This window comes from Oryx dammah, unplaced genomic scaffold (assembly GCF_014754425.2).
Source record: "Oryx dammah isolate SB20612 unplaced genomic scaffold, SCBI_Odam_1.1 HiC_scaffold_10, whole genome shotgun sequence".
NCBI classification, from domain to species: Eukaryota; Metazoa; Chordata; class Mammalia; order Artiodactyla; family Bovidae; genus Oryx; species Oryx dammah.
This window is the reverse complement of record NW_024070194.1, coordinates 60537434-60560927: the sequence shown is the minus strand read 5'-3', so window position 1 is coordinate 60560927 and position 23494 is coordinate 60537434. Positions and strand designations below refer to the sequence as shown.

The 23494-nt window shown below is 38.7% G+C and overlaps 1 protein-coding gene across 4 annotated transcripts in view; it reads left to right on the top strand.

The window, feature by feature from the left end:
- Nucleotides 1-6455: 6455 nt before the first annotated feature.
- MLLT10 (MLLT10 histone lysine methyltransferase DOT1L cofactor) overlaps nt 6456-23494 on the top strand; it is a 215874-nt gene continuing 198835 nt past the window's right edge. For all 4 annotated transcript variants that reach the window (XR_005722521.1, XM_040248590.1, XM_040248589.1 and 1 more), the window contains exons 1-3: nt 6456-6861; nt 7000-7159; nt 10027-10106. Coding sequence is in view for 3 of the 4 variants with exons in the window: in XM_040248590.1 (XP_040104524.1) it covers nt 7000-7159; nt 10027-10106 (240 nt within the window). In the remaining variant the exon portion in view is untranslated. The remainder of the gene's footprint in view (nt 6862-6999; nt 7160-10026; nt 10107-23494) is intronic.

The window sequence follows — 23494 nt, the reverse complement described above, 5'->3', positions numbered from 1 at the left end:
GGATCCAGAGAGTTAGAGCCTATGATATCCTATTTTAAATCTCTTTAAATGTATGGATTCGAAAATGAATGTCGGGTTTCAAAGGAGTTCGGAAAATCACGTTTCGCTGTTTGTTACTATTCAGTTCTTTGTTGTATATAAGGAGTTTAGTTTTAAAAGGCTGGGTTGAGCTACCCCTAACAAAAACAGGCTTGGATTCTTAACGTGAAGTGCATTTTCAAAATAACACTGAAATTCATAAGGGAAAAACGTGTCATTTGCTTTTATAACACGTTTTAGAAAGAACTGAAAGACACCTACGAAACTCTGCCTGTTTTCCTTTGTGAGGTATGTGGAAAAAATATTTCTGGCAAGCGTCACAGTTTTAAAAAATGAAGATTTCCAACAAGTGATCGAAAGTCTTGAAGACAAGAGTAAAGTCATCGTGCCTTAAAACTCATGAAGAAATAATTTCAATTCTTTTGCTCAAACCTAACTAGGGCAAGAGAGTAATTTCGACTTAGATTTATAATAGACTTTGCGGAAATTCCTTGTAAAATGCCCATTACTAGTCTATGTATTATACAGCACTGGTTTCCCAAGGTGGATTTTTAAAAACCAATTAGAATTGATCTCTAATAGAATATTATATTTACACGTCATCATGAAAACATCATTTGATAAGAGTTTTGAATTACAAGAAAGAAGTTAACAGATAATGTTCATAAATAGCATCTGTTTGAAAAGAACCCTTAAGAGTCAGTTAAAGGTAGTAGTGGTTGTGATTTTGCATTTGAAATGCTATAGAAGTGGTTTGCATTTTAACAGTTTCATTATGCGACTCTTCTTCCTAAACTTGCATTTCCTCAAGGAAACCATTCAATTCTTTCGAAATATGGGGAGAAATTCTTATATAAGAAATCATTGGAAGTGTAACTATGGAAAGATTTGAACAGAAAAAAAATTGGTGTTGAAATTAGATATCCTCAATCTGTTCAGTCCTTCCACACTCATCCTCCCATGGTCCCCCTCCCCAGCTACTTGGATTCAATTTACATTTTTCATTTATAAGTCTGAATATTTAGAATAGCTTTATAAGTTTATCTGCTACATAGTTGATTGTAGATGATGAATCTTTTTACATCTTTTAGTGTTTTAGGCATTTAGGGGGGTTATTTAAATTTAAAAAATGTTACAAGTCATGATATACTTGTGAGAAAAACAACAAATGGGTGGAAAAAGGGGCATGAATGGGGGTGGGGATGGAGAGGGACAAGTAGCATTGCAGGTCAGTCTTTGTAATACCTTTCTTTAGTTTTCTGTCATATTTTTCACTTGTGCTTGCATCCAAGATCATTGCTTTTTTAATTAGGATAAATTGCCACCATATAAAAATTACCTACAGTTTGGCTCTTACGTGCCACAGTAAAGACTGACAAAAAGTGATCGGAGTCTTGTGTGTTTAATTCGCCAGGAATGTTAAGCTTCATAAGATTCACCCTATGGGGCCATGGTGGTCTTTGGCACTGTTACTGTACAATTTCAAGAGGTAAATATACACATTATAGATTAAAAAAATCTAAGATGTACTAGGCAAACATTTTCTTGATTGAAGGAATAAAAAAATGAATTTGTCAACCTCTTTCTTTCTGGGACACAATGCAGTTAATTAACATATTCTTGGGCTTGTTTCTGGATTTGGTAAGCAGTGGCCCCTTTCAGAGAGGAAAACATTTAAATCTTAAAAAGTAATCTTTGGTCCAAAGAGTATTTAGAAATTCAGTTTAATTTCTGATTCTCCTTTTCTTTTTTTTAAAGTCCCAGATATGTTTCATTTCTTGCAAGGTTCTATTCCATTTCAGAAACTGATTTTCCTCTTTTCTATGTCCAGAATCTTTTCACTCAGATAACCTTATTGTATCCTATAAACAGACACTTAAATATGTCACTTTAATCACACTATAATTATAACAGAAATGCAAATCTTCAGTGTCAGTTAAAAAATGGGAACATGGACCTCACACTCCTGCCCTTAGGTTATATTGATGATACTCTGAAAAGTCAAAAGTGTAACACCTTTAAGTCTTATTGCATCATGGAAAAAAATAGTGCGATTCTAAAAATGTTATTGAGGTTTATGTAATGCCTAGCAGATCTACAGGCATCCTTTAGATATATTTTTCTGTTGGTAATTACACGGTGTTTTACCCAAAAATGTAAATACAGCCAATGGATATCAGTTTTACAGCAAAGGAGTAGCTCTGAGGCCAAACACAAGATTAACCACACTAAACCCTTTAAAGTAAATATTAGGCCTTGATTCTTAGAAAGATTTTAAAATTTAGATTACATGCAATTTAAATTTCAGAATTACCTAACTAAACTTTTAAATAATTAAGTATATCTAACAATAATATTAATTATGACTGATTCTAAGTTAGGGTCTGTTTTGTAAGAAAATGATGACTTTTACATGGAGAGGTGGCTAACATTTGAGGACTGTTTAAATATAGACAATTCTAAATTACCGGGTAAATAAAAACGCTTCATCTGTATGAATTTCAACTGTTGAAAACCTTTAAATAAACCAACTTATCTGAAAATTTCTTAATCATTTCTCATTACTTAGAAGTTTTAGTTCAGTTGCACATAGAAAAGAAAGCCTTGCCTTGCTCTGAAGAATAAAGCTCAGACTACAATTGGCTTATAAACACCAATATTGTGCGTTAAATAAATACTTATTGTAGGCCTACTATGTGCATACAAGACACTCCTCGCTAGGGTGGTATGCTGAGTTTAAAAAAAATCACCTAGTAAGATTAATGAATATGCTTCATTAAGTGAAAATTTCCCAAAGCCATTAATGGACTATCAATTTAAAGCATAATTGGAATGAATATTTTTTAATGAAATTTCTGATAGTAGTCCATGATACAGGTGCCATGTGTGGGTTTGTACCTATATAGATAAAATGCTCACTTATTGTGAGATAAATAACAAAACTAGTATCAGAAATACCTCAACATTTTAATCATACTTGCATAAATATTTGACTCATAAACTTTTCATGTAAAGTATTACATTTGAGGTACCAATGAGCAAAACAAAATTTTATACATTGATTCTTTTAAAAGAGGGTATATTTTAAAGTTTGTGCAAATCATAAGAAATTGCCTTATTGCTTTTTCCAACTAGTTTATCTAGAAAGAAAATTACAGTTTCTGATGATGTTTAGCAGATGAATGAGTTCTTATAATTGCTTTTTGTTTAAAAACCTTAGTATCAAAGTCAATACTGAATTTTAAACACTTTATGGAAGTTAAGAATCCGAGTTAAGAGACGTGTATTTAGTCCTGATATTATAGAAATATATTTCAATTTCTATATCTCATTAAAGAAATATGCTTCAACAATAGATATAATAGACTAAACATAACATGAGGAAAATAACAGAAGGCAAATAAAACTTTAAAAAGGAGATACATATAAGCAGTACTAATCTAGGAACCAAATTTGGTTTTAAATATTTCGTTCATAAATATCTAATATAAATGATTATGGAAAAGCAAATCCAAAAATTTGGGGACTAGGTTGAGGAATAAAGAAAATTATAAGAAGATATATTACCCATACAGGAAGAAAATGTAGTTTCCCATTATAGAAGGGTTAGAGGTTACATCATAAAATACTTTACTTGAGTTTTTTGTGGTTTGCCTCAGATGATTAGTTCAGAGAAATAGATTAGCCAATACTGAGTTTGTTGCTGTTATGTGAAGAAGTGTACTGGGACCACAGGCTTTTGTTTTATTCTACAGGTACTGGATATATGTTTTCAAAGGATATTTTGAGAACATGAAATCAGATTTAAAGGATAACTATTTTAAGATTGAAATTGTAGTTTTCTGTGAAGTTATTTTATAAATCTTGAGAACTTATTTATATTTTTACAATTACCATGTTTTTCCAGAAACTTACTTGAACTTTAGCAATTCTGGCAATTAAACTATAAGTTTTATCCATTCTGAGGTATGAGAACTAGCATATTCAACCAAACACATGCATATGTATCTCACACAAAGGACGGATGTAACTTGCTCACTGCTATATTTCCTGTATCTAGTAAATGTTCCCTGGCTCACAGTAAATGTTCAATAAATACTTGCTGAATTAATAATTAACTGTATCTCTGAACTACTTTGTAATGTCTGTTATTCTTCCTTGTCACCTAATATTTTATAGAAGTATATTAAATATTATACTTTTGATGTATAACATAAAAAGTTCTATATCTAGTACATGAGTTAAAATTAGAATAAACTATTTATACTCTATGTTTTTTGTTACAATTTCCATAACCCAACATTTAATGTTAAATATCAGTTTTAAATAATCTGATTTACATTTTGTGAACATTTATATGTACATCTTTAGTAAAATTTCTGCTTTAGATGCTACTATTTATATAAAGTCCTGTTCTTAAGAAATAGTACATTTTCTCTATTTGTCTAAATTTCAAAAATGTTACAAATGATTTTTTAAATTTTGTTTTGAAAATGACAAGTGTTTACCTGCATTTCTTTGATTAAGTGTTACAGAATAGAGTAAAATACCTATCATTCTTTATATATACATTAATCCTATCACAAGAACTGAGCTCCAATGCATTCAAAATAAAATGAATGTATTTTTAAATAATTTATTGCATTAAGGTTTGACTGCAGTCTTCAAAAAGGGAAGTTTCAAATTGATTTTAACTAAAAATTACTCATTAGGAGTCTGAACCTGAGCAGAAATTGGATGTTGGACTGGTTTCCTTTAAAAAGGGGTAAAAATAAGATATATGGTAGAGATATATGAAACAGTATAGATTGGTTTGAAGGTGATTTTAGTTTAAAAAATATCAATGGCATTTTAAGAATATCATTCTTATATGGTCGGAAATCTATTATTACCATAAGCTCCAAAAGGTATATTTTATTATATAATCTTGTAATCACCTTTTAAAAATGCACTAATATAACTAACTGAATTCTCATTTTTTTGTCTTTTCAGTGTATATTTTGAAAGTTTTGCATTACTGTAGCTATCTCACTTAGCTTTGAGGGTGTTTGAATATATTTGCTAATATATGCCTGCACTATATTACAGATATTATAATTCTTAAACAGATTTTTAGCAATTAATTTCAAATGGAAATAGCAGCCATGCCGCCATTTTTCTTTTCTCCATGAGAACACTTGGAATGCTTTTAGAGCTTAAACCATTATCTTTTGCTGACTAGGATAATTTGGGTTCCTTCATATTTTAGCACTTATGAAACTGCATTTTCTAGGTCCTCACATGATACTGCCAACCCTTGATAAACAGTTATTTTGTTACCTGCAAGGTATTCATCAAAGTCATGAATTTGCCTTCTAACTATGCTTGTCATTTAAACAATCTATATTCCTATTTCATGCTACACTTATAATTAGACACTTTTTTGTTGTTGCCTAAAATCAATATTGGTCTAACAGGATACATAGCGGGTAGGGCAACAGTGGGAGATCTCACAGCTCAAAACTGCGCAATATCCAGCTAATTAATCTGTTCAGATAGGCCTGATCCATTTTCTATTTGTTTGTGAGCAGTAAGCTCCCATCTTTCTGCCACTTAAGTGACCTTAATAAAAGTGACAAATTTGCAAGACTAAATTTGAAGTACAGAGCCAGATCAGAGAAATTCTCAATCGAAAGAACCCCACTGTCCTGTGGTGTTAGCTATTATTTGGTGACTGACTAGAACTTGGGTTCCTTCAAACTGCATTTTCCATATCCTCACATTATATTGTTACTGTTTGATTAACAACCATTTGTACTCTTACACTGCAAGCTGAGGGTAGGTACTACAGGTGTTGTTTCCTCATTGGCTACAACCCTAACTTAGGCTTTTGATCTTGTCTGCGATCGATTTTCAGTTGTCGCTGGGGCCAATGTGGTGTGTAAATGGGCGGCAGACTTGGTGGCACTTTCACTGGGTGAACTTTGGGTAGAGCCCAGGATGTGAATTTAATGGGTGGACAGGCTGCGGGAATACAGTGAAGTTCGTGCGGCCAACTGCAGGAAGCCATGCTTCACTGCGCCCTTCTGGAAAGGCGACCGACTTGCCCAACCCTTGTTACCCTCGGGCCAGTTTTTGAGGCAAAGGCTGGCAGGTTGGTCTTCAGATGCCTCCGGGGAGTCCCTTCCAGCTACTCTGACAAAACCCGCCTCCCCTCTCGTCTCTCTGCATCTTCCCTTTTTACCCTCCCTCCCAAAGAGGCCTCTTCGTGACGTGCACACGCAACCCGCGCGGCCAGCGCTGCAGAAGGCCGGCCCCAACGTCCCCGCCCCCGCGTGCGCGCCCCCGCGCCCTCCAGTTGGCTTGTTCCGGCCTCGGCGCGCCGCCGGCTCCGCTCGGCTCCGCTAGACCCCGCCCCTCCGCCGCACACCTCCGCGGATGCGAGAGGCGCGGGAGAGGGGAAGGGCCGGGAGGCCGGCCTGGGCTGTCGGTCGGGCGCGGCGGCGCGCACGCAGGCCTCGCCTCTCCCGGGCCTGCTCTCTCACGCCGGCCGCCGGGCGGGCGCGCACGCTGAGTGACGCTCGGAGGAGGAAGCGCAACCCCCTTCCCCTCCCTCGCTGCCCCTGGCCCAGCGGGAGCCCCCCCCAGTGCGCCTGTGCGGAGGCCTGCTTGATTATGTGTGCCCTCTCCGGGCTCCAGCGTTAGCGGCCGGGTGGAGGTGGGGAGGGAAGACGACGAGGAGGAGGAGGCGGAGGAGGCGGTGGAGGGGAGGTGGGGGGAGTCAGCAAGGACATGGCTCCTGACTCCTGTGCGGAACGTGAGTGACTGAGCGGCAAAGCCCGAGTGAGCGAGCGGCCGAGCGGCGGGCGGGGGGCCGGGGCGCGGGGAAGGAAGCAGGGGCGCGGTGGGCTGTACGGGGCGGGGGGAAGCACTCACTGGCTTGCATGTGTTTTTTAATGGTCCCCCCCAACTCCCTCTTAGATGGTCTCTAGCGACCGGCCCGTGTCACTGGAGGACGAGGTCTCCCATAGTATGAAGGAGATGATTGGAGGCTGTTGCGTTTGCTCAGACGAGAGAGGCTGGGCCGAAAACCCGCTGGTTTATTGCGACGGGCACGGCTGCAGCGTCGCGGTGCATCAAGGTAAACACCCAACCGCCCGCCGGGCCGAACCCGGCCTCTCCCAACCGTCACCGCTTCCCCCACCTTGGCAGCAACTGCCAGTTCTCCTCCCGCCCCTCCCCCCGCCCCGCCCCGTTCCGCGGCAGAGGGTTGACTGAGGGTCCGCGGCGGGGCGGAGGGGGTGTGGGCTGTGCATGTGGGAGAAAGTGCGTGTGGCCTGCACTGTCATGTGATCCAGCGCTCATTCTCTCAAGTGTCACTCGGCCGCCGCCTGCGCCCGGAGCCGCGGTTCTGCGGGCTCCAGGAGGCGGGGGTCGGCGGCGAAGGGGTGCGGGGGGCCGGGCGCGCGCCCCGCGGCCGTGGGTGCGGGCTGGGAAGCGTGGAGCCCCCTCCCCCTCCCGCCGCTCAGTCTGCCGCAGTGTCTGGAGACTTCCTGTGCCATGGAGTCGGGCTCGGGCGCGCTGCGCTGGGGCGGGTCAGGGGCCTCGGGGGCTGCCCTGCGGCCCTAGATTGGGGCAGAGGGGAGGACGCCGGCTGCCGCGCACCCCAAGGTTTCTGGCCCAGACCCTGCCGCCGCCGCTGCGGACTGGCGCTTCCCGCAGAGAAGAGGCGGAAGGCGGCCGCCGCAGTCGTGCCGCCCCCTGGAGCGGCTGGGCCGAGCTGCGCTGAGTTGCCGGGGTGGAGGCTGAGGCTTGTCCGGATGGCTGCCTCGGGCCGCTTCCGCAGCTTAAGTGACCGGACAGAAGAGGAGGTGGCGGTGCCGCCAGGAACGTGGGGAGCATCTTAGTATTATTTTGGGGTGTGACCATTCGGTGAGTTTTGGAATGTAGATAAAGGTCAAGGACACTAGTAAGGTAGCTTTCTGGCCATGGAAGTTTCTGTTTTTTTCCATTTCAGGTGGTAAGGAATTGAGGTTGGAAAAAAACCTAGGTAATTTTTTGGTGGTTCTTGTACTCCTCTTGTTAGGCACTAGCCTGCGCCCCTTGCCGTGTTTGAATCTGGCATTGATTGATGCAGATGTTGTTTAGTAGTGTATTGGACGCTAGTCAACGAGAGAAAGCCTGAGCCATAGAATGGGAATCTCAGAACTGGAATGGAGATTTAGGAGGTAGTAAATAACCTAATCTGAGGATGCACTTATTCCCAGTTCTTTCAAAGAAGCGCAGTTGCACACCTCACTTTTCTAAGGAGTGAAAACAAATGTGAATTGAAACTACTGATTTGAAGGTCTGAGAACCTGGTATATTCTGTTGTAGTGTTCACTGCTACTTGTGGAGGTGTTTCTTATGAATTTGGGTGATAAATGATGCTAACTAGTCTCATCTCCCAATTTAGAAAATGTTTATTTATGACTGAAAATTTACTCTGAATTAAAATAGAAGTTTTTTTGGGCACTTACGTTGTATTTTTTTTAAGATTTTTTTGATGTGGACCATTTTTAAAGTCTTTATTGTATTTGTTGCAATACTGCTTCTATTTTATGATCTGATTTTTTGGCTAGGAGGCACGTAGGATCTTAGCTCCCTGATCAGGGATCGAACTCCCATCCCCTGCATTAAAAGGCATAGTTTTAACTACTGGACCGCCAGTTACTTGGTTGATAGAATATTTTTACTCATACCTTTTAAAAGGGGTTGGGACTTCCCTGGTACTCTGACAGTAAAGAATCTGCCTGCAATGCAGAATAACCTAGGTTTGATCTCTGAGTGGGGAAGAGCCCCTGGAGAAAGGCGCCCACTCCAGTGTACTTGCCTGGAGAATTCTGTGGACAGAGGAGCATGGCCGGCTACAATTCCATGTGATCACAAAGAGCTGGACACAAATGAATACCACTTTTAATAGGGGTTCTAAGTTTAGCTTTTGGAGTTTTAGAAATCTGTGTTGATTTTATATTCTTTAAATGCCTTCCAATATTTGATGTATTTCCATGTTTCCTCTGAGCAGGTTCATTTGAGAAAATGTCAATTGGATTATTAATGTCTTTTCGGTTTTTGGCAAGTTTTAAACTTTGAGTTAAGTAAATGTTGATATGGAAACAATTTTTAAAGTAACTAGACTGTGATTTAGATATGTGATATGCATTCACATCACTTGTTGAAACATTAACATTATACATTATTAAAAAACCTGCAGGGTTTGTTTTTTTATGACTTTATTGAGATATAATTCACATACCATGCAGTTAACCCACTTAGAATGTACAATTCAATGGTGTTCAGTATAGTTACAGTTTTGGATTCGTTACTGAAGTTTTATAGAACATTTTCATCACCCTAATAAGAAACCTTGGAGCCATTAACAGTTACTCCTCATATCTCTCCAATTCCCCCAGTTCTAGACAACCACTAATCTACCTTCTGTATAGACAGGCAAATGTCTATTCTGGACATTTTATTTAAATAGAAGCATTTCACTTTTAACATTTCATTTCATTTCATTTCCTGCAATAGTTTGTTTATTTTGAAAGGTGATTTGAAAATAATTTTTATTTTCATGTATTCAAAATGCTTAATATTTAAACTTTAGGATATAGAAATGAATTAATGAATTTGAATTAGTGAATATTCATGTCATTATAGAAATGAATAATAAGTTTATGTAAAAACGTGTTAAATTTTATCTGATATTTTTATTGTAAAAGAATAAGATTTGTGATGTTTATTCTTTTGAAATGAAATAGCAAAAGATTATCTTTCTGATATTTAAAATGTCATAATTGTAACTTGGTGATAAATGATAAACATAAATATAACATATTTTAGTTTTTTACAAAGCAGTTGGTTTACCTGAATAGTTTCAGAGGTATTTAATAGGGCTTTGATACAATATTTGATTTTCCATAGTTATTCAACCTTTAACTTATTTTCAAACATTCTGTTTTCCAACAGCTTGCTATGGCATTGTTCAAGTACCCACAGGACCATGGTTTTGCAGGAAATGTGAATCTCAGGAGAGAGCGGCCAGAGTGGTAAGGACTGTTTATCAAAAACTTTAAAATACTTCAGTGAGTAGCTTAGGATGCTACATACTCAGATTTCAGTTTGAAGGGTTTTCAGTCTTGTTCAGATATTGAATTTGGGCCAAATATTGACTTGCAGTTTTAAACTGGTTTTATAAGATCTGAAAACCAAATTGAACTGCATATTGATGGATACTTAGAAAGGATAAAATATAAAGTATTTTGGCTTTATTGGCCCTGCCTACTGGTTAAATTGGCTAATCATGGTTGGAACATAATGGCAATAGACATACGTAAGTTATACTGAGAAAATTCTGCTAGGTTCTGTTTAAGGAGTAAAAAAAAACCCATTAGTATTTAGTGGTTCATATTTCTTTTTGTTACATCTGTACATGTATAGTTTAATTTTGCTCAGTATTTTCAGGTATTCAGGCCCTTTGGCAAAGCAGCATAAAAATCTTTTTTTTAACTTGGCTGTCTAACCTTCTTTATGAACACTTCTGTAAACCTTCTGTAAGAATGAGAGAGAAATGTTTATTCTTTGTGGCCAAAAGCATTTTTCCAATTGAACTTCTAGAAATATGAGGGAAGAATAGATTTTATCTTCATTAATCATATGAAAGTATTACCATTTGCAGTGTGGTGGTTTCTTCCTCTTGGTATTGACTAGAGAATTTGACAGAACTTAGAAAACAAATATTTCAACCTCTCTACCTACATGGAGAGCAAGAATGGAGGTTTTTAATTTTGCCTGGGCAATTTTCGATGAGCAGAAATAATGGCTGAGTAGCCTATATAGGATTGTGAAATCAGAGCACTAGTCTGTTTTGATATGTGGTGTTTGTGTGTGAGAATGCACTGTAGCAGAGTTATAGTTATTCTAACATTACAGAAATGGAAATTAGCAAGTGGAGGATGAAATTAATTGTAAAAATTTCAGGACTTAATTTATGTATAGATTTACCGCCCCCCCCCCCCCCGTAACATTTTATGGTTTGGGGTTGATGGGTCACCACACAAAGGAAGTTATGCTTTACTTTGTTAGTAAACATGACAGTAAGGTAAGGCTCTTCCACGGCATGACATAGTAGTTTCACGGCCAGAGAAAGATGAGAAAATAGGAAAGTGGGTATCAAGAGGGGGAGGATAAAGAGGTGAATGGGAGGGGTGAAATGCCAGGATTATTTGCCTCAAATACCATTTCTTGCCTGTTTCTATGCCTTTTTCCTCTCTGAGGTCATGGTCAGGATATCCAGGTGAATAAGGTATCTCTTAAAAGGTACATTGGAAGACTTGTTTTATTTAAGCTTTATTTGGCACGATATGGGGGTCATTAATTAAAGAATAGGCACAGTCTTTTCTGAATTTTTATAGTGTACAGTTATAAAAGGTAGGGTTATAAGGCCATAGTTTTATATATGTATATAGTTAAATATATACTCATATATATACACTTAAATGCATTCTCTTGTTAAAAGGATATAGTAGCCAAGAAACTTAGCCTGAAAATAAATCTATGAGTTAGAATGGGAATTGAATTAGTCTTAATGTTATTTTTGGTTTTCTCTGTGTATCTGCTTAATTCTTTTCCTTTCTACAGATTTTCTCTGCTAGTTACTCTGTCAATAACTTTTTTTTTTTATTGCTTACTGTCAGATACTGTGCTGAATGTTCTATATCAATTATCTTCTTTAATTATCCTGTCAAATATATGAGGTAGATACCCTTTTGTTATTCTCATTCACAGATAAAGACCTAGTAGTTTTGAGAGAAATACGTACCTACTTGGAGTCTGGGCTGCGATTAAACTCTCAACCACAGTATGTTGTATTGTTGCCTCCTGTGGTGAATGATGGCCATACTTCAGTCCTGTCTCAAGAGACTGAATTTCAGTCTGAATCTCATGTTGCTTTGATGGGGAAAAAACTGTCTTGGCTTTTCTAGTTCTGGATGAGTTAGTTAGTCATAGCTAGAGAGTAGAGGTGGAGAAGGCAATGGCACCCCACTCCAGGACTCTTGTCTGGAAAATCCCAAGGATGGAGGAGCCTGGTAGGCCGCAGTCCATGGGGTCGCCAGGAGTCAGACACGACTGAGCGACTTCACTTTCACTTTTCCCTTTCATGCATTGGAGAAGGAAATGGCAACCCACTCCAGTGTTCTTGCTGGAGAATCCCAGGGATTGGGGAGCCTGGTGGGCTGCCATCTATGGGGTCGGACAGAGTTGGACACAATTGAAGCGACTTAGCAGCGGAGAGTAGAGGTGAGTTGGTCAGATGCAGGGAAATCTCTGTGGATTTGGGATAGCTTGCTTTTCAGAGAAGGGGCAATTACAAGCTCATAGATACTGAGGAGTGAAAAGCCAGAACCATAAAGGGGTGTATTTACTCAAATAGCTTGGTTGTATATAGAATGGTTTTGAAAGGGAGGTTAGAAACTGAAAGACTGAGGTTGCTGTTATATAAAAATTTGAGAGTAGAAAGGGAGTAGAAAGGAAGGGAGAGAGCATTTTGGAGGAGGAAATGACAGAAATGGAAGTGGCGTGAAGGAAAGGGAATAATCAGAGATGATTCTGAGATGTCATGGTTGAACACTCTAGGAAAGTGATACTGTTAATAGTAATAGAGGATGGAGAGGAAATTTGAAGAGTAAGGAAAGTTCCATTAGAGGCATGTTGGTATTGATGATGCTAGGATGTTTCACTGGAAATTTAGGGTTAAAGTAATGAAGACAAGTTAGGGTTGGAGCTGCATAGCAGGAAGATTGGGAACCAAGTGACAATATTCACTCTAGTAAAGAAGAGTGAAGATATAACTATGGTGAATATTCACATTTGGGAGAGTAACAACAAGTTATCAAGGATGACTGATGAACTGTCAGGAAAGGAGGGGACTGTAGGTTCCAGTAGCAACACAAGCAGTTGTTTTTTAAAGAGTAGTTGATAGTGTACATTGCTACCAGGGATGCTGAAGTCCCAAGACAAGTTCTTGAGACAGCAATTGTAGTTCCGTGCTTTGGGTAGAACGCTTGTTACAGGGCGTAGAAAATAGTAGGGATTGCAGGGTTAGAATAAATGTCGAAGAAGTAAAGAAAGAGGAAAATAAAAATAGATGGTGACTGAGGAAAAGTTTGGTTGGTTTTTAAGGGAAGCTCTTTGTTACATAGGCAGTCATTGTTGCGAAAAAAAAAAAAAAAAAAACACTTGAATTGCTTATTTCACCTCAAGTGAATAAATACTTTGATTGGATTTCCTTGTTTATTAACTGCAATCATAGTGCTTAGAGGTTAAAACACTCATTGATGACTGTTTTTATATTAAATGTGTATGTGTTCTTAAGTATCACAGGCTGAAGAGATTTATTAGAAATTTTACCTACTTGTACAGTGTTAATAAGATACAGAGAGAGGATATTTTAGATTTTTAAATATTCTACTTGGAAGACACGTTGAAAGTGGATTGTACAGAAAAATAAAATGGCCAAAAGCCCATTAAGGATTTGCATTATTTAGGGCTTGCTCTTCTGGCTGTAAATGAAAAGATGATTCCTTTCCTCCAGGAACTGAGCTGTAACTTTCTCTAGTTGCTCTCTTTATTGCAGTTCCTGCTAGCTTTTTTACATTGTTAGGGAGGGAACTGGTGGATGGGATATGAATAGGGTTTTAGGGATTGATCTAGGATTATACTTTCAGTTTTAAGTTTTTTTCTTACTGAATATATGTAATGCACATAAATCACTATAAATCTGTAAAAGCGTGTGAAACATACTTAACCACACTATTTATACATTTATGTTGAATTCCACAAATTATGTTAATATGCATTTGATTGTCATAAATAGGCTGAGCAAAGTAGAACATAAAATGCGTATCTGTGTGTTTGCTACCCAGAATGAACAAATGCCCATTCTTCATATATGCCTCAGATCTTCCCTTCTGCTTAAAAAGAACAATAAATTAAAAAATTGAGTTTAAATACTTTTTGAATTCTCTGCAGTCTGAGTCAGCCATTACCCTTTTAGTGTCTGTGGGGTCAGTCTCTATTTCTCTTGCCAGTTTTATTGAGCTATACTTATATGTAACATTGGAATGTTAACGGTATACAACATAATGATTTGATATATGTATATGTTGCAAAATGATTACTATAGTAAACATCCATCCCCTCACATAGTTGTAATTTTTTTTTGATGAGCACTTTTAAGATAAACTCTCAGCTTTCAAGTACACAATACAGAATCGTTAACTACAGTCACCACTACATCCCCAGCACTTAAAACTGGAAGTCTGTGCCTTTTGACCACCTTCACCCATTTCCCCCAACCATCACTCACTGCCGCTGGCAGATACCAGTCTGTTCTGAGTTTGTTTTTTTGGATTCCATATTTAAGTCCAACCATAGAGTATTTGTTTTTCTCTGTCTGACTTGGTTCATTTAGCATAATGCCTTCAAGGTTCATCTGTTGTTGTCACAGATGGCAAGGTTTCCTTCTTATTTTTAAGACTGAGTAATATTTCATTATATATGTAGAGCCATCATACATGTTTTAATCCTTCTTACTACATGTATATATCCATAAACACCACCTAGTAGTACATTGTATAGGAATGTTAGCATGTTATATATGTGTTCTGTGATACAGCTGCTTGTGAGATTGCTGCATCGTATAAACTCATCTAGTTCATTCTTTTTATCTGCTTTTTAGTATTCTGTCATAGAATGTACTGTAATTTAATTCCTTTATTGACTGTCGTAATTTTTCCAATTTTTCACAGTCACAGATAGTGTTTCAATGAACATCCTTGTGAATATAGTGAAGCTTGTTTTTTTTTTAATATAGTCTAAGAATATTATCATGAAAGTTTTTAAAATCATTTATTTTTGGCTGCATTGTGTCTTTGTTGCTGTTCCTCTGGCTTTCTCCAGCGGTGAGTGGGGGCTGCTATCGAGTTACAGGGCTCAGGCTTCTCATTGTGGTGGCTTCTCTTGTTGCACAGCATGGGCTCTAGGGTGCTTGCCCTTCAGTGGTTGGAGGATGTGGGCTCGGTAGTTGTGGCTGGCAGGCACTAGAGCACAGTTGTGGCTCACGGGTTTAGTTGGCTTGAGGCATCTGGAATCTTCCCAGACCAGAGATCGAACCTGAGTCCACTGCATTGTGAGTGGGACTCTTAACCTCTGGGCCACAGGGGAAGTCCAACATGCAAGTTGTTGTTTGTTTTTTACATTTATAATAATCTCTGATATATTTGGACTTATTTCTTAAGTTTTCATTTTGTGTTACCTATTTACCCTGCTTTCCCCCCCCTCTTTTCCCCTTCATATGGAGTGATTGAGTGTTCTTTATTCCTTTTTTTTAAAAAAAAATCTGGGCTGATTTGGAGGTTTTATGTTCTAGTCCTTTTTTTTTAAATGATTGCTCTTAAAATTTTAATGCGCCTACTTTCTATTTTTTCTCTGAGTCCAAGATTTGATCTTTGTACTCCTTTTGAACAAAGCAAGGGACCTTAGGACACCTTGTGTTCCACTTTCTTCCTGGCAAAAATCTTATTTTATTGTTGTTTACACTTTAATTCCATCTTATTTTTAATCTTCCAGTGGTAGTTTTTTTTTTAATAATCATTTTTTAATTTGGACTTAACATTACTGATGTTTTTGCCCCACTCAGTTTTTTATTCCTGTTGCCGCCCTTTGTGTCATTTTCTTTTTGAAAGTTTTTGGTGGTATTTTCACGGTTGGTGGCTAATAAGGAGTAAGATCCATTAGTCTTTTTATGTCTAAGAGTGCCATTATTTTGCTATCTTGTATGCTAGTTTGAAATCTATGATAATAGTAGTTTTCCTATAACTAAAGACTTTTTCGTTTGTCTTCTGGTACCTATTTGTGCTAATAAGGAATCTTGACTGTTTATCCTGCTTGAGACTTGATTTGCTCTCATCCAGTTTGGAAAATACTCTGTTCTTATCTTTTCAAATATATCATCTTCTCTGGGAACTATTACCTAGGTGTTTAACTGGCATTCTCATCTGTTTCTTCAGGTCTTTTAATTTCTCTTTTACAGTTTCTCTATTACCTCTTTGTTATGGATAATCTTTTTAGCTCTTGTGTTCAAACTTACATTTAAAGCATATTTATTTTAAAACTCCACAGATTCTGGAATTCTTTCATTTGTTTTTTTTTTAACTGTGGTGGTAGATGTCCTCATACACTTCGTAATTTTTGACGGTGAGCTAATCTTTAAGAGTTGTCTTCCTTGTGATCCCTCTTCTGCTAATAGCCTGGGTTTATGAAGGTGTCCCTGAGGGGAGTTTTTGCATTTGCTCTGTTATTTGTTAAGAATTGTTTTTGGTGCTAGTAACAAAGACCAGATTACAGTGGTCTGCAAATTAGCATTTTTCAAATTTCCTATTTAAAAGGATTCAGAAAGGCATTTTAAAGCTTTGTGACAGCTCTCTGAAATCTTTAATTAATTAATTACTTAATTTTGGCTGCATCATGAGGGATCTTAGTTCCCTGACCATGGATGGAACCCATGCCCCTCTGCAGTGGAAGCGCAGAGTATTAGCCACTGGACTTCAGGGAAGTCCTTCTGTGAAATCTTTAGGGATCAGACTTTTTCTGTCTTCCTGTTATACCAACCTTAATATGTGGTTTTCATTTTCATGATTGTTACACAGTCATAGCATGGCATTCACTATGACTGTAAAGAGATGTTCCAGGCAGAAACAAGGATGGGAAGGGTTGAAAGTGGTTTTCCTTTCACCTGAGTTATCCTCTTAAATGAGCTTCCTCTGATCTTAGTGGTCCAGTACATCTTTTTTTTGGCATAGATTCCCTTTTGGTAGGATCAGCTCTTACCAGCTCCTGACCTTATACAGCAAACTTGGTGAGAACTTGGTTAGAACTGTTCAGCACATCTAGGGTCTATGCATACTCAGTCCTCTAAGGTACATAATAAATTGATTATTTTCATTGCCTGCCTCAGCTTCAGTTAATTTTGACTTTTTTTTTTAAGCTTTTAAGTTATTTTTTATTTGTATCACTAGATTTACTTAAATAATTAAAAATTTGTTTTCAGATTTATCTTCTTTACTCTGACTTATGAGTGCAGAAAGCCAGGATGGAGTATCTTCAGTGGCACTGCCTTTTTTCTTATTATGTGCAAGTTTTTTAGCTTACATACTCTAAATAGAATGCTTTCAAAGTTAAATATTTGCTAACATTTTTTTTCTCTTTCTGATGATTCATATCCAGTATTTGCCCTTTTTTTGGCCATGCTGTGCTGCTCAGGTTGTGAAATCTTAGTTTTCCCATCAGAGATGGAACTTGTGCCTCCTGCGGTGGAAATGTGGAGCCCTAACCACTGGATTGCCAGAGAATTCCCTGTTCTGTTTGTTTTTGAATTCAGCATAGCATCTTAAGTTCCTTTAACTTTGAAAGAGGTGATTTAAAAAAATTAACAAATTTAGCGCTTACCACCATACATAGAATAGCAAATAACCAATTTCCATTGTCTTTCTTCTTGAATTCCTTTTTTTCTTTTTTAACTGTGAGAAAAGATTAGCATAATAGCTCTCAGGAAGTAAGTGCTTAACATTTGTTTGTATCATTTTCTAACCTGCCTACAAAGTTAGTGTGGCTCAGTGGTAAAGAATCTGTCTGCCATGCAGGGGATTGAGTTCAGTCCCTGGGTCAGGAAGATTCCCTGGAGAAGGAGATGGCAACCCACTTCAGTATTCTTGGCTGGGAAATCTCATGGAAAGGGGAATCTGGCTGGCTACGGTCCGTGGAGTCACAAAAGAGTCAGACATGAGACTAAATAACAACAACATAACACCATAACTAGCAAGAGAAATGAAAACATAGGGGTACGTTGATACATTGCCCTTTGTGTCTATTCCATTTTTTGTTTAGATTTTAATTTTTATGTTTATCCAAGTGATAAATGCACTGTTAGTAGTACTAAAAGATTCTTTTTTCACACACATCAAAACAGTACCTTGCTGGTGGACTCTTGGCAAGGAATGTAGAAGCAGCTATTCATTAAAAATGTTTATTTTTTATTTTGGCTGTACTGAGTCTTCATGGCCGAGCACAGACTTTCTCTAGTTGCCTTGCGTGGGCTTCTCCTTGCAGTGCCTCTCTTGTTGTGAAGCAAGCTCTAGGGTGCTCAGGCTTCGGTAGTTGTGGTACAAGGCTTAGTTGCTCTGGGCCATGTGGGGATCTTCCTGGAGCAGGAACTGAACCTGTATCCTTGCGTTGGAAGACAGATTCTTAACCACTGACCCACCAGGGAAGTCCAGAAGCAGCTGTTCTTGACATCAGTTTTAGATACTGTCTTTCAGTATACCACAAATTTTGGTTAGCCCAGTAGTATTAAACAAAGTTTTGTGTTTTTATGACTATTTTTTGTTCATTTCTGAGTCAAAAGCATACTATAATTGCTTTCTTATCTTAAAAGTTTTTCTTTTTTCCTGGGATTAATAATTGTCTTGTATTTTCATTTTCCTAAATCTTTGTATACTTTGTAGGCACTTCTTATATAATGTCCCACTTATTTAATGAATTAGGTAGTCTATCATTTCGATTCTTCATAAATTCTAAAATTCTAAAATAGGAGAAAAGTTTTACCATTTTGATTGATGGTTTGCCTGAGTATGGAATTCTTGGTTGGAAATAACTACCCTTAAAAATTTTGAAGCTACTTCTCCATTGCTTTTTAACTGTCAGTGTTTATTAAGAAGACCAATGAAGTTCTGATTCTAATCCTTTGTATAGGATTGTTCTCTCTGGATTTAGTGTGTTTTCTGTATCCAGTTTATCTCTGCTATTTCTCATGGTAGTGTGCTGCCCCTCACTCATTGTACTGGGTACATAGTGTCCCTTTTAATCTAGTAAATCATGTTAGGAATCATGAGTTTAGTTAAGGGATAACTGTTTTTTTTAATTAAAATCTTTTTAAAACATTTTGATTGCACTGAGTCTGTTCTGGCATGCAGGCTTCCTGCTAGCAGTGTTTGGGCTTAGTTGCCCTACAGCGTATGGAATCCTAGTTCTCTGACCAGGGATCAAATTTGCATCCCCTGCCTTGGTAGGTGGATTCTCAACCACGGGACCACCAGGGACGTCCCTGAAATTATTTCTGATAGGCCCTCAGTTTTGTTGTCATTGTTTGCTTTTTCTGTATTGTTCTTTATTTGGATGTTGGACCTTCTGAACTGATCTTGCTCTTTATCTATTTCTGTTTTACTCTCTGAGGCAGTTTCTATTTTGTCTTCCATCCCTTCACTTAAATTTCTAACTTTTATTATACTTTTAATTTCCAAAGGCTCTTTTATACTTTTTGAATGCTTATTTTTTATCATCTGCTTTTGTTTCTTGGATGCATATTTCCAATTAATTTCATGAGGATGTTAATCAGGCGGTTGTTTTTGTTTTGTTTCAGTTTTCTGAAGTTTTCTTCTGCTCTTAGGACTTCTACTCAGAGTTCCTTTGTACCGTTTGTTTTGGCCTGTCTTGTTAGGGACTTCGCTTACAAATTTAGTGACTTGTAGCCATCCATCTGAATTTATGACAAGTTCCTATTGAGGTGACTGGAAGCTCTGTATGTGTAGCAGAAATTGGGAGCTGATTGGCTTCATTATAGGTAGTATGGCTGGGTTCTTTTATCGGGATGCCACCATCTGGTTAGTTTATTGAGAGGAAAATCCTCCAGTCATCTGTTCAGGATTCACAGACCTGGTTACAAGTCTGAGCCAGTGGTTGCTGAAATTTCACAATTTAGAGCTAGATTTTCAGTGCCCCTTTGCTCAGATGTGCCTGACGTCTCCAAGTCCAGATTTCCTCTTGTTTACCCTTTCTGCAGTTTTCTACGCTGAGAAGAGCGAGTTACCTTGTAGTGTATAGTGAAAGAATTGACACGTGCGTGCATTTGTATGTGTGTGTGTATGCATGCGTGTAGGTGGGGGGAGGTAGAAAGGGTGAAAGGGGGGGTGTTGTTGATTGTTTTCTCAGATTTTATCTCATTCCCCCCCCCCCCGTTTTAGCTTTACTTGACCCCATCCTTCTTGGATACATACACCACCACTGTGCATGGCAAACTCCCTACCCCCTGATGTGTGGTACCTCAAGTTTCTCTAGTTTTTGTGCTGTGTGGTCTAAGATATATTGCTTTTGGAGTTGTCATACTGTAGCATCATTTTCCGGAGAAGGTGATGGCGCCCGACTCCAGCACCCTTGCCTGGAAAATCCCATGGACGGAGGAGCCTGGTTGGCTGCAGTCCATGGGGTCGTTAAGAGTCGGATAAGACTGAGCACCTTCACTTTCATTTTTCACTTTCATGCATTGGAGAAGGAAATGGCAGCCAACTCCAGTGTTCTTGCCTGGAGAATCCCAGGGACAGGGGAGCCTGGTGGGCTGCCGTCTGTGGGATTGCACAGAGTTGGACACGACTGAAGTGACTTAGCAGTAGCAACAGCAGCAGCAGCAGCATCCTTTTCTGATCTGTTAAGTCAGTTGCTGCTTGTCTCCCTTCCAGCTCCCCAAATTTTGTAACTGTTGTCTCCCTTTATGTTTGTTTTCTCTTTGTGACTCTTGCCCTTTTATGTCATTCAGTTGATAAGTTTTTAGAAGGAGAGGAGGTATTTTTAAATTTTAAGTGGAATTAACTGCCTGTGCTCATGATACAGTCTTTTCCCATTTCTTCAAAGGTCTTGTTTTATCTTTTTTTCTGTCCTTTTTACATACCACCCCCCACCCCCCTGCCCACGCACTGAGCTCACAATTGTTTTTGAATCTTACCATGGATTTTAGTTTTCCTTTAAACGTTTTCCACCTTTTTGTCTTTCTCTTTCACTAGTGAGCCTTCTGGAAGAATAAAGCCATTAGTTGATACCTTTGTTTCAGCTGCCTAGTATAGCCTTTTAGTTGTACTTAATGATTAACATATAACTTAATTCTTTTTTTTTTTTTTTGCTGCACTGAGTGGCATGGGGGAATCTTAAGTTTCCCTACCAGGGATTCAACCCAGGCACCCTGCAGTAGAAGCAGGGAGTCTTAACTACTGGCCTGCCAGGGAGGTCGATTTGAGCAGTAGCATATGTAATCTGCATTTGCTGTAAGACTCTCATCATGGACATTGTCTGTTTTGTCTTTCAGTGACCTTTATTTATTTAAAAATCCATGTTCAACAAATATAATACAGCGTAGGAAAAATTGTCCTCCTTTAGGATCTGGTATATTTCCTCCTTTTTGATAGCTCTATGATACGTATTCTGTTTTTCTTTTTGTTCTGGCTGTCATGCAGTCCAGAACCAAATCTGGTCTATAGTTACATCAGTTGTGTTAATCTGATTATTAGTATATTTGTTCTCTTCTCCTCGTCCTTTGGAGTTTAGGACTTCACCTCTTATCTCTGTTTCTCTGCGTGTTGATTTCATTCTCTCATACTACAGACTCTCTACTTCATGAGGCTGGAACCATGACTGCTGGCAGCTCTTGGCTCTCATCTTCTAGCCCCTTCTACCAGAAGAAGGGGCTATCTTGAAGAATCCTGGGAAGGACTCTGATTGGCCTGTCTTGGATCATGTACCGCCATCCCTGTGGCTGGAGTGGGGAGGGTACTAAGAATGACAACCCTCACTAGAACTACATAGTTGGAGTCAGGGGTAAGAGCAGTTTCCCTGAATCAGGGGGATGTCCCTCATACTGGCTTTCAATGTTCATTTTTCTATTTTCTTATTGTTATACTGTAGGTACTTTACTTGTAGTCTGCCTCAAATCCTTTTCTGAAAAAATTTTAGGTATAAATAAGTAAAATATCACAAACTCCTATCTGGTCATTCTTCAAATCATTATATTTGACTGCTAAAATGTCTGTCACTCTATTGACTTTTTTGCTTTTAGCTTCACATGGCCAAATCCAAAACTTTCTTTTTTGTTTCCATTAAACTTAATCGACCTTCAGCATTTAAAACTGATCAGTCTATCTTTTTTGCAACTTTCTTTATTCATGACTTCTGAGAAAGTGTTTTCTTCTTTTACCTCTTTAAACATAACCTTTTGGATTCTTATTTAGCATTATTTGTTTACTTCTTGAAGAAAATTTTAAGTTTACATGGTTACTTTTCTGGCCTGTTTATTTGATTACCTCACCCTATGTAAATTTATGCATGGGTACAGATGCCTCTGGGGATCACTTAGCACCTGACAGTTCTAGCCTTCAGATCTGTATTTGCAGTTGCCTCCTGGACTTCTCTGGTGGCTCAGACAGTAAAGCGTCTGTACAATGCGGGAGACCCGGGTTCGATCCCTGGGTTGGGAAGATCCCCTGGAAAAGGAAATGGCAATCCACTCACTCCAGGACTATTGTCTGGAAAATCCCATGGACAGAGGAGCCTGGTGGGCTACGGTCCACGGGGTCGCACAGAGTCGGACACGACCGAGCGACTTCACTGCACTTCACTTCTGGGTATCTATGTTTAGGTATCCTGCTGCTGCTGCTGCTAAGTCCCTTCAGTCGTGTCCGACTCTGTGCGACCCCGTAGACGGCAGCCCGCCCGGCTCCCCCGTCCCTGGGATTCTCCAGGCAAGAACACCGGAGTGGGGTGCCATTTTCTTCTCCAATGCATGAAAGTGAAAAGTGAAAGTGAGGTCGCTCAGTGGTGTCTGACTCTTAGCGACCCCCCATGGACTGTAGCCCACCAGGCTCCTCCGTCCATGGGATTTTCCAGGCAAGAGTACTGGAGTGGATTGCCACTGTATCCTAGGCATCTTAAATTTAATTTCTCTAATTCTGTAGTCACTGACATAACCTAAGCCCTAATTTTTTGTCTAGATGATATATTTGACATGACTCAAAATATATAAAAAAGATATTCAGTAAAAATTCTTTTCTCTAAACCTATTATTTGTCCAGTTTTGCTTTCTGTCTTTCTCTATTGTTAACTAACTTTTAATTCATTTCTCAATTTCTTTGTGTATGTACCTATTTATGCATATATAGACTCTTTTGTTTTCTACAAAAAGGTAGCATATTAAACAGTCTTAGAGTGAACTTCTTTTTTCTCTTTACCTCCCTCCTTTCAGTAGAGTCTCCTCTCCCCCCACCCATATCTCAAGATTATTGCCTCTAAAGTAAATAATGATTGTTACTTCCCATCTTCCTATAGTGTTACTTAACTGATGGTGCAACAAAGATTTCTTTTCAGGTTCACAGTATTTTCACTATCACATACGTAATTTCTGCACAAGATATAGCTGAGTAAACACCCCTCCTCCCGCCACAACAATAAAAATTTAGTTCTGTATATGTGTGTGTATATATAGTAGGCTCAGATATTTATGGTGATATATAGCTCTAGAGACAAGTAGAAATTACAGCTACCCTAACATGGTATAAAATTT